General features: G+C 39.6%; 1 protein-coding gene and 1 long non-coding RNA gene across 22 annotated transcripts in view; one reads left to right on the top strand and one right to left on the bottom strand.

The window, feature by feature from the left end:
• RBFOX2 (RNA binding fox-1 homolog 2) overlaps positions 1-16,693 on the top strand; it is a 283,206-nt gene that overhangs the window by 254,032 nt on the left and 12,481 nt on the right. For 9 of the 21 annotated variants that reach the window (XM_078076540.1, XM_078076542.1, XM_078076539.1 and 6 more), the window contains 6 exons: positions 834-926; positions 3,695-3,755; positions 7,561-7,614; positions 7,734-7,828; positions 8,923-9,065; positions 12,809-12,848. In XM_078076540.1, the coding sequence (XP_077932666.1) occupies positions 834-926; positions 3,695-3,755; positions 7,561-7,614; positions 7,734-7,828; positions 8,923-9,065; positions 12,809-12,848 (486 nt within the window). Of the gene's footprint in view, positions 1-833; positions 927-3,694; positions 3,756-7,560; positions 7,615-7,733; positions 7,829-8,922; positions 9,066-12,808; positions 12,849-15,774; positions 15,818-16,693 lie in introns of all 21 variants that reach the window. The other 12 variants (XM_036100167.2, XM_036100170.2, XM_036100166.2 and 9 more) reach the window with 5 other exon arrangements.
• Positions 10,133-16,227, bottom strand: LOC118540845 (uncharacterized). Its single transcript, XR_004919829.2, has 2 exons — positions 15,889-16,227; positions 10,133-10,354 (listed from the first exon to the last, which is right to left on the bottom strand). It is a non-coding gene; the product is annotated as an uncharacterized LOC118540845 (long non-coding RNA).

Here is a 16,693-nt window from a genome sequence, read left to right as displayed (position 1 = left end):
AATACATTTAGTAGCAGATGTAGGCTTCAGCAAATGTGTAATTTAGGCAAATTTGGATAAGCTATTTTCTGGAATTCAGCTGAACCTATTTTTGCTCTGAGTGCCAGTCTGGCTGTTTAAAATTCATTGAAGAAAAGGCGTAATTGGCCACTACTTAGTGATATTTTCATTAGCTTAGATGAACATGGTGCTCTTCTTCTTCCGCACCCAGTACCTAGAGAACTGTAGATCGAGGCTATGTTTTAAATTACTCCGTTCCCAGAAGAATTATGGTGATACAAGCAAACAGGCAGAGTGGAGCTAAAATGATGAGATCTCCTAAAAACCCCATTATACAGTGATTACTCCTAAAGGGAAGGCTTCATGTGGAAGTTACTGGGGAATGATGGATTTAATTAAGTATTTTTAGCATTACATAAAGGGACATGTAAATTAACAGCATGAATTGAAAGAGAAAGAACATCTAAAAAAATGTTCAGATTCTTGGTGGAAGAGTTTGACCCGAGTAGCTCTATACCTTAATTTTGGTCTGGCCTCACATGCTTTATGTTTTATTTTATTATTGTTCTTGTTGTTAATTACATTATCATTATTATTGTTGTTGCTGTTACTGTTATTATTATTATTACTACTACTACAGTTTCGTATTCTGTTATTGGATTTAGTTTCCCGTTACCAAATATGCATGGACCAAAAATGTGACTTTGGGAGAGTATTGCTGAGTCGATGCTGATGTCAGTTTCATACTGTGATATTTTTTCTCTGTTTACCAAGAGATCAGTATTTCAATGTAACGATGTGCATGTTTTCCCCCCTTCTCCCGCTGCATGCAGGGATTCGGGTTCGTAACTTTCGAGAATAGTGCTGATGCAGACAGGGCCAGGGAGAAATTACACGGCACCGTGGTAGAGGGCCGTAAAATCGAGGTGCATGTCTTCAATAATTCAATTTCTGGTTTATATTTTTATTTCTCTTTTTGTGTATTCCCTCACTTATTTCACATTTGGAGCCCTGTCTTGTGTGTCTGCACACATGCGTGTGTGTGTGTCTGTGTCTGTGTCATTCACCTTCTTGCACTAAAATGTGTAAAAGTAACACTTCTGTCTCCTTTCCCCATTTTTTGGTTGTTGGGGGGGGTTTCGTTTTTATTTACTCGTGTGCGTGTACATGTATATTTGTTTCTCATTTACTTTTTTCCTCCAAAATGTTCATCCTTCTGCTCTCTTGATTTTTTTCCTTTGCTTCAGTTTGCGAGACTCCATATGAATACCTGGGATCGGGCCAAAATAAAACTAACTTTATAAATGTCTAAAAACTATCCAATTTGTGACATTGTGTCCTGTAATTAATCAAGGAGCCAGCCAATATCCTCTCTCTCGGGCGGCCAGTTCGCCTCCATGTGCGTGTGATAAGCAAGGAGTACAAGACTGCTGAGATGGTGGGGAGGGAAGAAAGAACCCACAACTCGTGGAGTTTTTAAGTATATTTAATATCAAGAATTTCTACAGTTAATGGATAAAATCCTCAGACCGAGGGTTTGACGGCTGCCTGGCGAATGTGCTGAGACTGTTCACGGCAGCCACGTGGTGTTCGCCAACCCTTTTGAAGAACGCAGTGAAGGTTAACTGGCTCCTTTCCCCTTTCCCAGTTTTTAAAAGTATGAATTATAAAAGCCACCATTTTGAGTAAGATGTCTGCATATTTTGCTTTTTCCCTCCCTTTCCGATGGTTTAGCATTTAGGGCCCTTCACTTGACTCACTCTTTCCATGGTAACTATACACAATGCTGGCGATGGTGCCCGTTGGCGGTAAGTGAAACAAAGCGCTAGAGAAGAAGCTTTTTCAATTGTTAATTACAAAACAATTAAATAAGAAAGAAAAAGTCCATCTGCCATCTCACATTAACACTACAAAATGTGATTTGACTTGTTCCTCTTCCTTTTCCTTTCCCCCTTTTATTTTCAATGCTCTTGAGTAATGCCGCCTGGACTTTGGATGTACATATTGTTTGTAGCAGTCTGAGCTGTTTGATTACTGACATCATGGTGATTTTTTTCCCCTTGCACATCTTACTCAGAGTTACTGAACTCCAAGTTTGGCTGGTTTTATTAATGCACTTCCTGCCCCTACTTCCTTTCCCCTTCCCCAAACCTCTGTTTGTAGCTCTGACTGTTCTTTCCTTGCCCGCGCGACACCCCTCCTGACTTTTTTTCTTTTCCCCTGCCTTCTTGCTCTCTCTCCCCAAGTTCTGTCCCCATCCTTTTCCCTCTGTCTCTCCTACCCCTTCTCTCTGTTACCTGCAGCTATTGGTCTCTTGCTGACTGGTGGTTTCTGACTGGTTCTGGCCATTTTCGTTTTAGCGCTTGGGTGCATTCTGCTCTAGTGGCTAGTGTAAGCTCTGACCCCATTCTAATCCTTGTCTGTGAGAACCTCGCTCTTCACTCTCTCCCTTCTTTCCAAAACTGATTGTTTTTTCTTTCTTTTATTTGTGTGTGTGTGTTTTAACTGCATGCTCTCAGTCTCATCATTGTTGTATCCCATTCTTTCTTTTTAAATGTGAAATGTTTCTATTATTTGGTGGGTTGAACTAGAGTAAATGGAGTTTCTTTTCCTCACAAAGGAAGATTTCCCCTCTACCAATCCTAAAAGACCTATTAAGACATTTTTTGGTTCCAGTTCCACCTAAAATTGGTCTTTCCATAACACAAATTTATAACCATACAAATTTAACTTTAATGTAAATCCCCAGAGGCAAAATAAGACATTTATATTTGGTGTGTTTTATAATTCTTTTAAAAGCTGGCCTGTTCTCTAACTTGACCACATGGTACACAGCCAGGTTCTATGGTGATGCTGCACCCTCCTTGCAAGAGCTTTAGGCTGGCTCTCACACTGGGCTGCAGTCTTCCGGCTTTGAGGCTCCATTCATCTTTTTGTCATCAGCACCATCTTTGTAACATCTACTTACCCTAGCACTGAGAATGCTCTAAATTCTGCACTTCTGTAATGAGGGTGGAGAGAACCATAAAACAAAAGAAACCGAAGCTTTATTTTTTCAGTTAAGTGCCTCATGTAAAGGCCTTCTGAAAACATTATTCTTAAATGGATAGACCACATAGTCTAGAAAATTCAGCCCGGTCCTAAAGATGGTCAACATGGGATTCTAAGTTTTGAGATTTTTTTTTATAACTCCTCAAACAGTAAAATCTTACACAATCATCAAAAATGCTGAACATTAGAACAGGTGAAATCCATAGATTTATTTTCTTATCTTCCTGTAAATCTATTCCCTGACCCATATGGCAAGCCTCTGTTTTATCAATGAACTTCAAAGTTCATGCTCAGAGTTGTACCCAATTTACTTTTTCCCATATTTTCCATAATGCAGAGACTTCTCTGTTTAAGAGATCTCCAAAGAACTTGCAAATGTATCTTTCCTTTTGATACTTTAGCCCAAGTTTTCCATTTGGAGACCAAGAAACTGCATTTTACTCTTGTTAGCCTCATTTTATAAACACTTTAATTAAAATACTATATATTAATATTTTATATTGCTATATTAATTATTTAAAATCAATGTTCTCTGAAATTTACATTTTATTAAACTGAGTGCTGTGTTATCGGATGAGCAACTTCATGTTCCCTAATGTGGTCTACTTTCTCCCTGCCCCTTCTTTTTCCTTTATATTTTTAGGTGAATAATGCTACAGCACGTGTAATGACCAATAAGAAGATGGTCACACCATATGCAAATGGTAAGAGATGACAAATCATCTTCAGAAGGATGTCGTTTATTCTTGTATTAATATGTGAACTTTGGGTAATCATCAAAGAATCTCTTGATTTCAGTCCTATGGCAGTTTGTTTCATTTACATTGAACTATTTTACTAGGAGAGTATTTTTACAGTTTTGTTTTTTTTACAGTTAACTTTTTTCTTAGAATTAAGCTTAGTTTTTCAGTTACTAAGCTATAATGGTCTCAGTAAAGTTCATCATACACACAGTGTAAACACGTCATTTGAGGTTACCTGTTAACCCAGTGGGGTCCCACTAAGGCACCCTCATTTTTAGCTGCTCTTGTTCTTTGTGATATGATACGCTTGTCCGTAATATGTGCCCACCAATGCTCACTTTTACTACTGATCCCTACCCGCACCTGAGCTTGAGTGGAATAATTCTTGACCCCTGCTCTCCTTTTAAAGGTATGCTCTAGAGATAACAGCCATGGTGTGCATGGGTGCATGTGTTTTCCATCTTCTATCCCAGGACTACATGCTATAGAGTGGGTTTCATACATGTTTCTCATTAAGAAAAAACCCTGTGAATATTTTGCCTAACAAAAGCAGAACCTTTACATCATTTGTCAGTTTAGTCTAGACTCATGTTATCTAAATGATAGAATTTATTTTGACTCAGGGGCACCTGGGTGGCTCAGTCGGTTAAGCCGCTGCCTTCGGCTCAGGTCATGATCCCAGGGTCCTGGGATCGAGCCCTGTGTTGGGCTCCCTGCTCAGCGGGGAGTCTGCTTCTCCCTCTCCCTCTGCCTGCCGCTCTGCCTACTTGTGCTCTCTCTCTCTCTCTGTCAAATAAATAAATAAAATCTTTAAAAAAAAAAAAAAGAATTTATTTTGAATCTGCAGTGCAACAGTGGTTTTGCCAGCTGGGCTCTACAGGGCCTGTTGGGGAGGGGTGGAGCGGAAACCCATGGGCTGGGTCTTGAGGCCTGCAGCAGCTCCTTCTCTGTCATATATTTTAGCATTCTGCATGAAATTTTATCTAGAATCGAATGGGATGTTTTCTGCTGCTTTTTAAAAGTTTGAATCTACTGCTAGAGTATGATAGTATGTGCTGGTAATGTCTTAAATCAAATATAAGTATCTTAGTATATTCCGTGACGTCTTCAGTAGATACATTTAGCCCAGCTTTTCAAACAGATGGTATAAATCAGCATAATTTGCATTTATCAGCATAATTTACATTTTCCCTACCCATTTTATCAATGGTATATCATGTGATACCTCCACCTCCCCCTTTACCTCTTGTTTTTTTTTGTTTTGTTCTGTTTTTTTACACTACTATCACAAAAACAAGTTTCTGGGATGCCTGAGTGGCTCAGTTGGTTGAGCGTGTGCCTTCGGCTTGGGTCATGATCCCAGGGCCCTGGGATCCAGTCCCACATCCTGCTCCTTGCTCAGTGGGGAGCCTGCTTCTCCCTCGTCCTGTCGCTCTCCATGCTTGTGCTCGCTGTCTCTCTGACAAATAAGTAAAATCTTTAAAAAAAAAAAAAAGTTTGCAATTTTGATAATAATCCAATGTAAACAAAATAGGAAGGAGAAGCAAAGTATGTCAAATTTCCTTTAGATCCAGGGAGAGTGGTGTCGTAGAAAGAGTCACTGACTGGAATTTAGAAGACAGAAATTCTACTTCTAGATTTGATTCTTCATTTTGCTCTGTGTCATTGGGCCAACTTTTTTTTAAAGATTTTATTTATTTGTTTGTTTGTTTGACAGAGAGACGGGGCCAGGGAGAGGGAGAAGTAGGCCTCCTGGCGAGCAGGGAGCCTGATGCAGGGCTCGATCCCAGGACTCAGGACTCAGGACTCGGAGATAATGACCCAAGCCGAAGGCAGTCGCTTAACCGACTGAGCCACCGAGGCGCCCCTGGGCCAATTTTTTTAACCTAATTCTGTTTTTGTCTCTATTAATTGGCAGTCACAGAATTTTAGCACCTGAAGGCACTGTGGAAGTCATCAAAACCCAGCCCTCTTAGCTTATTATTTAGGAAATTAAGCCCAGAGAAGTACAGTATTTACTTGTTGTCCCAGCTGTGGTATCTTTCTTTTAACTCTCCCTTTGGGTTTTGTAAGGGTCAAAATACATTGTAAATTGTACAAAACTAAACATATTCCAAGAATTTTTTTTTTTTTAAGATCTTATTTATTTGACAGAGAGCAAGAGCAAGAGCAGGAACACAAGCAGGGGGAGTGGGAGAGGGAGAAGCAGGCTTCCTGATGAGCAAGGAGCCCGACACGGGGCTCAATCCCAGGACTCTGGGATCATGACCTGAGCTGAAGGCAGATGCTTAACAACTGAACCACCCAGGCACCCCTATTCCAAGTATTATTGACAGCATACCATTATATACCATTATTAAAATGTGTGTTATTACTTAAGGGAATGCTCAAGTAATAATGCCATTGGCAGGAAGGAAAAACGTCATTTTTTGAATATTATTCTAAATTAGTATTCAAGCCTAACAGAGCCAAACTTTAGAGACCTATAGCTTCTTGTGGTTAAAGCTTCTGAGAAGAGTGTGCTAGGTGCCTTCTGGTGAATTCTCAAACAGCAGTTTAGTTTACGTTGGTTAGAATCACTTGATTTGTCTGACATTGCAGAACATTGTGTTCTTACAACTCCAGTAGGATTTGAACCAAGATATTTGCTCAACTTTTATGTAAAATAATGTGCTCACCATATATGAGCACATAAAATAATGAATGGGGGATTGGATTGGTTCAGAATGAATGAGTTTTCTCTTGAATACTGTCTCCATTCTTTCAGAAAAATAATGGAGCATGTTTGCTAACTTATGTGTAAAATTCTATAAATATTGATTAAAGTTTTCATCTGGAATTCTACTCCTTAACTATCAGTGGGCAGTAGTACATTTTTCTTTTGTAACTCCTGCTACATTCCTATAAATATAAAAAGGGGGAATGAAGAAGTAAAGTTGATATCAAACCTAATGTCTGGGAATACTTAAAGTATATAAATGCTTAGGCTGATGTTCAACAGCAGTCTAGTATCCTTCAGCTAAAATGACTGATTAACTTAAGTATGTATATTACCAGTAAAATCCCAAGACATGCATGAAGTTGGGGATGTACCTTGAATTTTATTACTGCGTGTCTCTTCTTGTTCACCTGCCTGAGGTTAACCAACCAAATTCCAAAGGTAAATCCCAAAGAAAGGGGATTTTGGCTTACCCAGATTTCCATCAGCATAGTATGATTGAACAGAGTCGAAGATCAGCTTAAACTTGAATTCAGAGGATACCTTTATAAAGCAGCGAGAGTAGCAACTAGTGTGAAGATAATGTATAAGAAAATGCATCACAGTGTGGTGTAGAATGACATATTCTGCCTTTCTCCTTTTTCTAAAAATAAATAATACATTCTGAGCAGTTCTATGAGAGAGACTATGCCAGAGCCCAGGATTTATTTATATTTCTGATATTTCTTTGTCCTTCTCTCATTCCTTCTCTGTCTTCCTACTTCCCTCCCAGTTTTTCTCTCCCTCCAGTTTGCACCTCTACTTGCCCCCGCCCAGCTCCTCATTATTCTCCCCTCACTGTGCTCGTCCTGCTTAAAGATGCTCAGCTGTGGAAATGCCTGCCCCACCGCCCCCCAAACCTCCCAGCTGGCATTTACAGAGAAGATGGTGATGGGTGGAGATAAGCCCAGGGATATCTGGAGCCAGCTTGCACATGCCCTCATCACCCCTTTTCCACGTGTTCCTCATGTAATCTTAAATGTTCACTGTCCTCTCTTCCCGTTTCAGGTTGGAAATTAAGCCCCGTAGTTGGAGCTGTATATGGCCCTGAGTTATATGCAGGTAGTATTTCGTTTATTTTTCCATTTGTGAGCACATTAACTGTAACACATCTGTTGTTTTTCAATTTACTATTCTTTGTAATCTTTTTGCATTTTTAAATTTTTTTTAAATGCAATCAGCATCCAGCTTTCAAGCAGACGTGTCCCTAGGCAATGATGCAGCGGTGCCCCTATCAGGAAGAGGGGGTATTAACACTTACATTCCTTTAATCAGTAAGTAGCCTATGTTGGCCTGGCATGGGTTTTGACTGTTGTGAGTAAACAGTGATGTGTGCTAGCCTTTTTTTCCTTCCTCGAGTATAATATGTAACTGAAGAGGAGGCCTTCTTGAGAGAGTTAAATGCTGTCACAGTACCCTGTCCTGCTTAACTTAACTGTGTTAGAATCTTTCTGACCAGATATTAAGATTGCCACGAAGCATAAATAGTTGGAAAAGGTCGAGGGGGGTGAGGACGTGTAGAACATTTTAGTCTGCACTTGATATTAAAGAAAACCAAAGAAATAGGTGCTTGTGGAATATATTATGTTCTCTGCAAGTCAGCTTTGGGCCCTCTAGTAGAGTATCATTTAGAAGTACCTCCGGTATTAATGATTATTCTCCGCTCTGTTGATACCTCTAAAGTCATTCTGACCTGAGCCATTTTGCTCCAGCAAAAGGTATAATTAAAAAGAGTTCAGTGAACATGAAATAAATGTTTCTGTGTGCTTTCCAAAGGATAGCACATTTAAAATAGACCTTTAGAAACTGCCTGCCTCCCTAAAGGCCACAAGATTACAGGGGAGAAGTCATTTCCCTCTCCCCTTACATTTCTGGATTAAAACATTTTAGATAAAAGAATAAAGTGGACTAATGAAGTGTCTAAAGATTATTGTGTGCCTTGGAGATTGGCACCATGTACAAACACAAAAGACTGTTCTTACGAAGAATAATTATTATATGTGCATAATAACATGGGAAAACAAGACTAATAATTGGCCAGTTAAAGAGTTTATATCAATCCACGTAAACTGCCCGCAGAAATGAAAAGTCTCATCTCTTATTACGGCAGTAGTTCTCAGAGCTTCTTGACCTGTTTCTCACCAAGCGTGCGTTGTAAATTCCAGAATTGAGAAGGAGCAGAGTAAACTCACTCAAGATGGGTGACGAACAGAGCATGCATCGTTAGCTTTGCATATTGGGTCTCTCCATTTCTTTCTCAGAAAAGGTGGGGTACATATCTTTCCACCTTTCCTGGAATTGGTTCAAAGCAAGTTGGGATTGTACCCCCTGCTATTGAATGCAAGTTGACATTCCTGTCATATTTTGGGTCTCCCTTTAGTTCCTGGCTTCCCTTACCCGACTGCAGCCACCACGGCAGCCGCTTTCAGAGGAGCCCATCTGAGGGGCAGAGGGCGGACGGTATACGGTGCGGTCCGAGCGGTACCTCCAACAGCCATTCCCGCCTATCCAGGGTAAGCACGAGATTACAAAATAAGCAGCTGGACGGAAAAGAATACCATGGCCCTCTCACAACTTCTGGGACGTTGCTGTGCCACATCGTAGAGATTCTATTAATATTTGTAAATTAATGGATTAGATGGCAAGAACCAAAATAGACCATCATCAGAATGTAACAAAATAACAATTCGTTATATAAATCTTCATTTTGGCCACCTTAAGCCCTCGTGGTAGTGGCTTAAGACAGCAGCCAGAACGGTCTTGTGTTGACTGGCAGTGTGTTGGCATGGAGTTCACTCAGCATCGCACGAATATGGATTAACACTACTGCAGAGAACGAAAATAGGAGCTCAAGACTGTAGTCCAAGACCGCATCTGCTGTGCTTACCCCCTTATCACCACCCTGTGTTGGGGCTGAGGCTACCACATCGCCCTCCCTTTTGGTTTCACTGCCTGGGTGGTGAGCAGCAGAGCTAGCTACCCACAATGGATTTGCTTTCTTTGTAGGAAACGGATTAAAAGAGGTTAATTCAAAGATGAACCAAGTCCAATTGAATCCAGGGAGAAAGGGAGAAGTAGGAAGAATTAAACTACAGTTGGCTTCTGAATGATGGTAAAACAACTAATGTAGCTGAGCATCCCTCACCCTTTGATTTTTGTATGGAGGGTGTCTCACGCAGTGGAATGATTCCATAGCAACAAATCAATCCTTTGCTGTTGAACGGGGGAGAAGGAGTGAAGGTGGCAGGTTTTGTTTTTTGTTGTTTCTCAGTGTCAGCCTAAAATGTATCTTTTTATGAAGAGTGGACTTCAATAAGTTAGCTGTACTAAAGGACATTCTTTCTTCAAAGAGGCGACATTTGTGTTCTGCATCTTTTCTCTGCCTATGACAGGGTTTTTTCCATACTCTCTCGGAGGAAGAAACGCACTGGCAGAGGAGCCTGTTCACTGCTACTTAGTTAAAACCCAAAGGGAAAGAGCCTCCTCTGCAGGTCCTTTTCTGACAGCAGAATTGGCTTTGAGGTGTACTAACTTAGCGTTCATTCATAGACCAAATGGACATGCCATTAGGGGTCCTCCGTTGCACAGAATTAAAGCATTTTTATTAGACAAGTATGCATGTTGAACTGGACAGGCTCCAAAAGCTGCCGGAAGGTAACTGCTTTAGAAATAAACTTTTGTTTGCAGTTTATAGATGTTTAAATCCCATGCATTCCATCATCTCCATCTTCTGCCATTACTTGCTTTTAATTTTATTCTTTCTTCTCTCAACTTGACCTTTGACCTTCAACCTCTGACATCTCTTTAAAGAAGTGAATAAAGATGCAGTATTATTTCATCAAGAAATAAGTAAAATATAAAAACAAACCTTTTGGAAGTTCTGCACACCAGGAAAATTGTTCATGAAGCGCCTTCCATTTCAATCCAAGAGAGTTTACCGTCATGCTGGCAAAGCGATACCACTTACCAGAAACATGGGACTTTTTTATTTTGTAATCTTCCTGAGTTACTTTATAAAAACGGTTGGATTAGTTCCTATTCTATGTAGCTCATTTCAATATATTGGCCAAACTTGAGAATCCATTCTCTGCCAAGTCTGTGTCAGGATTGTGTTCCCTCAAAGATATTTTATCTTTATGTCTAATCATACCAATCTCTGTGCATTACATTGAACACTGATTTCCCATGTTTTCTTTTTTATTAACTAAACCACCGGTTTACAAGGAAGATGGCAAGGAATAAGTCCAGTATTATATGGGGAATGGCCTAAAATTGCTTTTCAGCTTAGTAAACTAATTTCATCATTAATCATTATGTTCTAGCTTCCTTGTGGCATTTGATAGAGGGAATATTAGAATTCTTACAGAATTTAGGTGAATATTCCCAGTGAGTGATGCAACTTAGGGTAAACGTAATTCGTGTTTTTAATGCCACCACTCTTCTCTGTAGAAGAGATGTTTGTCATCTTTGCCTGTGTCCCCTACTGAAATAGTTGAAGGTTAACTAATCACCACTTGGCTTCAGTGCTTTCCATTCGGTCAGCCTTCTCCTTATGAACAAGTGTCTTTTTTACTAAAATGTAGTTGAGAGGCAGATTACGTTCTAATATCAATCTCTAACTACAGTTGGAAACTATGAAAATGGATAGAACGTAGTAGCTAAATGAGTATCACAGATGAATTCAGTCTGCCTGTTGTGTAATACAAAGGCGCAGCGTATTTGGGACATTGCAAAGTGTGACCATACTATCCTGTAAACCCAACAAAATACCATTGTAAATAGAATTCAGAAACTTTCCAGCTACCTGCAAAAAATAAATTATTTCATATTCAAGTAAAAAAATAGGATTTAAAGACCTCACTAGTTTATTTATTACAACAGAGAAGATAGTGGTGAAAATTTCCAGCTTGCTTAGTTGAATAAACAATAAACAGATCTTCTCATTTAAAATATCCAAATCTTGATTTAACAAATGTGAAGAAGAAAGTCTTATCTTGTATCTCTACTGCTGTTTCATGTCTTTTGGTCCCAAAGTAATGTTTTGGGGGAAGTCTATATGCACAGAAATAGCTCAAAAGGTTTGAAATCTATGATTATAATAGTTTAGTGTTGCCCAGGATTAAAAAAAAAAAAATCCTTGTATTTTGTTTGATACAAATTCATTTTTCTAAACAGGAAAATAAACCCTTCTATTCCTAATCAGCTACTTTCTCAGTTTTATCCTTTTAAATAAAACAGGATGATCCTTGGTCATGCCTAGAACGTCAGTTATCAATTCTATTTTTCAGAGTTCCATGAATATGCTTATGGTCAAAAAAGAACCCTTAAAATCTTCCAGTTCCTCCTTCCCGCTCTGGATTATATTGTTACTATCTGGGATCCCCACTGCACCTTTCAATTCTTGGACCTTGGACCAATCACCTTAACCTTTAGCTCATTATCTCTGCTTGTGAAAGCAATGCATTGTGGGTATTTTTGGTTGTGTTTTTTTTTTTTTTAATTACATTTCTCTGTTTACTTTGGTCAGAATTGATTGACTTGTTTTTCTGAGGTGTTGCATTGGTTCTTAAAATGCTGAATAATAATACTTTGCATGCTTGTGTGATCAGCCAAATCTTATCGCATGTCTAATGTGCAGGGTAAAAAAGCAGGTGATGTATGGATATCAGGGAAAAAAAATGTACATACTTCTAGGAAACTGAAAACAAAATACTAAACATAATTTTGAAACATACTCTACATACAGGTCCTGCCCTGATGGAATTCTTTGGGTTCATTTATTTTTCACGTTAGATCCCTCTTTCCGTGCCTCTCCCCCCACCCCATACACACGCAGTCATTTTCAGATTTTTAAAGAAAAATTTCCTCCTAGGGCAAGCTTTTTAAAAAAAAACAAAACCAAACCAAAAAAAAACCCCAAGTATGAAAACTTGATGTTTCTCATCCAGCAGATTTCCGATAGTTCTATTAGGCCCTCTGAGAATGCTTTATATTGTTGTAATCTTCTGTAATGACCCACGTATCCAGGTGTCCATTCCAGTTTGGCGCTCCTCCCCCTCCTCGCATGCCCTGGAGCTGTACAACGTGCGCGCGCACCTGCACGGTCCTCTCACGCGCTGCGGCCCCCAGCCCCCGTTATGTATTCATACATCACCTGCCTGTGTAGAGCGCATGTGCATGCTGCCGTCCTCAATAACCGGAATGTGTTTCTGTTCTTTTGTTTTTTTGTTTTTGTTTTTGTGTGGATTTTCTGCAGTGTGGTTTACCAGGACGGATTTTACGGTGCTGACCTCTATGTAAGTACACACACCGGGGCCTTCTCGACCCCATTCCCTGACAAGCCAGCCTTTTTTTTTCTGTTTCTTTGGTTTGGTTTGGTTTTTTGTTTTGTTTTGTTTTACATATAATTTGTTTAATTTTTATTTTCTTTTTCCTTGTGGATATATATATATATATATTTATATATTTAAGAATGCAAGCATGCTTCTCTGCCACTGCGCTTGCCCCTGGGTGCAAAAACTAAGCCTTTGGGTTTCCTGATCATTGCTAGAGTCAGTCTACTGGACATATTCTTTTCCCTTCCCTATACCCACAGATGTTCTGTGTATCAGTGATTTATTTGCGAGATGATCAGCAGGTTTAAAGTCTTTTATTACTGTCGTGTCATGTGCATACATAAATAACAGGATAGTTAACATTAGCTTAAACCAACTCTCTCTCTTTTCTGCTTTTCTTCTCATTTCATATCCCTCTTTAGATCATTGGAGCTTTGATTTAAGATGGCAATAAGCTTTCTGAACTATGTGTTTTCCTATTTTATATACTTTTGAGAGAGCATTACCCTGTGAAAGGGGAGGAAGGAGCTGATGCCAGTGAAGAGTGGGGATAAAGAGAAGAAACCAGACACTCAGTGCTTCCGGCCTTGCTTTATCAAAAAGGTCCACAACTGGTGGGTCTCTTTTCTTAAGAGCCATCTAGAGGGAAATGAGTGGCATAATTAGCAACTTAGACTCTTCTTACAAACGTTTGACTTTCATATAGGATCTGTTGATTCTCCCAGCCATGTTAACATCATTATTATTATCCATTATTGAGACTGTCTTGTTATATCGTGATTGGTTTGTCACATATTATTTAAAATGTGGACAAAGTGATCTAACTGACAAAGAATCCAAAAGTTTTTGAGCTTTGAAATCTTTTATTAAGACCTCTCCAGATGATCTGTTTCTGAATGCAAGCTTAGTCTAACCACCCAAATCATTAAGAAATTTCTTAAGAAAAACTTGTCAGCATGAAATTATTCCTTGGGCAAAGGTTAGAATTGTCCAGAAATGCTTTCTCCACCCTTACCTCCACAAATCAATAAGGGTATACCTTTGCAGTGAACTGTTTCCACAGATTTCTGCCAGAGATTCTCTGGCAGTCAGAAAACTTTAATGTACTTTCAGAATGTGCTTAGAGTTGTGTGTGTTGCAGGAGGTAAAGATAGGCTGCAGCGGCCTTCTGGGTCCTGTAGGTGCTGGACACACCTGTCCTGTTAGCTAGACTTCCAGAGTTTGCCTTAGGCTAACAGATGCTGAAAGGAATCTTAGCCATGAATTGGTCCAACCCTCTCACTTCATTATGTACATTTCTTAGAGAGATTGTGACTTATCCAGATTACATCAATTATTTACATAGCCAAGCACAAAACTCAATCCATATTTCATTACCTCCCGCAGTGCTTTAATTAAAATCCACATCTTTCCTCAGATGGTTTTTAAGAGGTAATGAAAGATACCTTTTTTTCCTGTGCTCACAGTGAAACTTGAGGGTTGGGGGAATATTCCTGCTTTTATTACAAATGACACTTTTCTAAATATACGTATTTGCATATGATCTTAGCATGTACATTCTCCCATACACATTAGTATCCATATTCTCATGAAACTCATCTTTATGTTATGTAAATTGTTTTCCTGAAATTTGATTTATTAGAGCATGCCTTTCCACTGGAATTATTTCTTAAAGGTGTTTTTTTTCCTCTCTCTCTCTCTAATATCTTCTTTATTTGGGGATTTTTTTTTAAGTATGGCTTACTTCTACCTTATTAAGATTTGCCTACTTCCACCTTGTTTAAGTGAACCAACCATATGTTTGCTTACAGTTCTCTTATTTCCTTAGTTCACAATGTACGATTTTATTAAGAGAGAGAGATGATTTTTCTGTACTTACTGAGAAAATACTCTTGAAAAAAAATTTTTTTAATCTACTAACTGGATCACCTTATGAAGCTAAATAGAAATAATTTAGAGACCTTGCTGAAATACTTGTTTGACCAGTGGTGCTTTCTTAACAAAAAGAATTAATCATAATGTTATCATTTCTTAGTTCCTATCTTAAAGGAGGGAAAAGTTGGTCACCAGTGCTTTCAATGATATCTGACCCCGCTAAGGAAAAACAAGACCACATGATGAGGTGTAGCCGTTGAGTGAAGGCTCATGTAACTACAGCTTGGAGAACTTAATATTCCCACTTCCAGATGTGAGGGAGCAAGGGATGCTTCTTTTAAACACACACACACACACACACACACACAGCGCCCCTCTGTGTTTCCTTGAGTTTGTTTCCTTCTCTCTGTACATTTTCCCGCCTGTGGAAATCTATCCATATACATGGAGTCCTTGTTTCCTCAGAAATACAGATGAGCAGTAAGGACGAGTGGAGGGTTTATCCACTACACGAAGTGCACCAAACCAGAGCTTGAAGAAACATCATGAGGAAAAAGAGTTTAAGCTGCCTGTTTTATCTTAAGTTGTACTAATGTAGGCTGTTAATTGTGGATTTTTTTTTTTTAATCTCTCCCTGTTCTGTTGTTAGTCCGTAATCCCTGCTAGCCATTTGCTTCTTTTCTGTTTCTTTTGTGGCTCTTGCCTCTCTGGGGAACTGATCTAACCGTTGTGCCCGCAGTTTGTAAAGAGACCACAGTGAGAAGCCTTGAGTGTAGCAGATAGATCGTGTGCCCTCCCCACCCCTCTTTTTCTTGACCAGTAGAAAAGGCATGGTTCACCCTAATTCACTTTTTAAAGGGATAACAAACTGCTCCTAATTCTTACCCTGTGAAAAGCATGCTTGCATCCAAAGGAAAGAAAAGGCTGGTGGGCCCCTTAGCGGGCTTTTTGTATGATTGTTTTCCTTCCACAGCTGTGTTTTTTGAACTGCTCTTCCTGTGTTCTGTTATAGAATAGTCTTACAGGAACCAATCATTAGCGCTAAAATACCTCAGGTAGGAGTGCCAGTGTGACCTGCCAATCAATCAGATTGTGGATTGCAGTGAAAAAATTGAATTATACTAACCATTCCAGCTCCACGTTAGAGATGGGAACAGAGGCTTTTTTGGACAACCGAGACTTGTGAGCGTGTGATCTAAGCCCTGCTACCTCAGCAGCGTGCAGTCAAGTTCTATGCGTGATGGCACCTCCTCCAAAATTAAGTGCTCGCGTCCCATTGCCGCTGTCCACGCCAGGCGTGTGCTGTGCACTGTCCCATCACGGCCGCCTCTCTTAGTTTGTCAATCACATTTCTCCATGGCGTTCAAACTGGGCTTTTATACTTGGAGATCTTAGCAGGTGGAGACATCTTCTCTCCACCGTGAAAGAAATGAGGAAAGGGAGGAAGTCGAGTCTATGTGGACAGGACTCCTGAATCCCTGATTGGGCCCCCCAGTAAGACCATAGTAGTGATTGGACCGTGCTGTTACCTAAGTTTGAAGTTGCCTAAAAATCTAGATCCACTGGGACTCTAAAACTTGAAACATGTATTCCCTTTGCCCTCTTTGCCTTTCTCCTTAAAATAAGGTCAGTGAGTTCATTTGGATAATAATGCACTGTTCAGTTTGCTGATAGCTGGATGCTCAGGGGAAGGACAGCAGACAGCCTGTCACAGTTCAGCTAGTTTCTTTTTGTGCCTACCCAGCGAGATTTGGGAAATGAACTAATTTGGGGAGAAGTGAAATAGTGGAGTGTTTGAGAGGTTTGATTCATTAAAGATCATCTCTCATCTGCCATTGAAGTCATAAGTGGAAGATAAGTTGATCATGACAGTTTCTTCCCCTCGCCCCAATTTTAAATAATAATAAAATAATATGTAAATACTTATCTTT

The sequence above is a fragment of the Halichoerus grypus genome, chromosome 6 (assembly GCF_964656455.1).
Source record: "Halichoerus grypus chromosome 6, mHalGry1.hap1.1, whole genome shotgun sequence".
In the NCBI taxonomy this organism is placed as follows: Eukaryota; Metazoa; Chordata; class Mammalia; order Carnivora; family Phocidae; genus Halichoerus; species Halichoerus grypus.
Note: the sequence above shows the minus strand (reverse complement) of the source record. Positions and strands in the feature narration are given on the sequence as shown.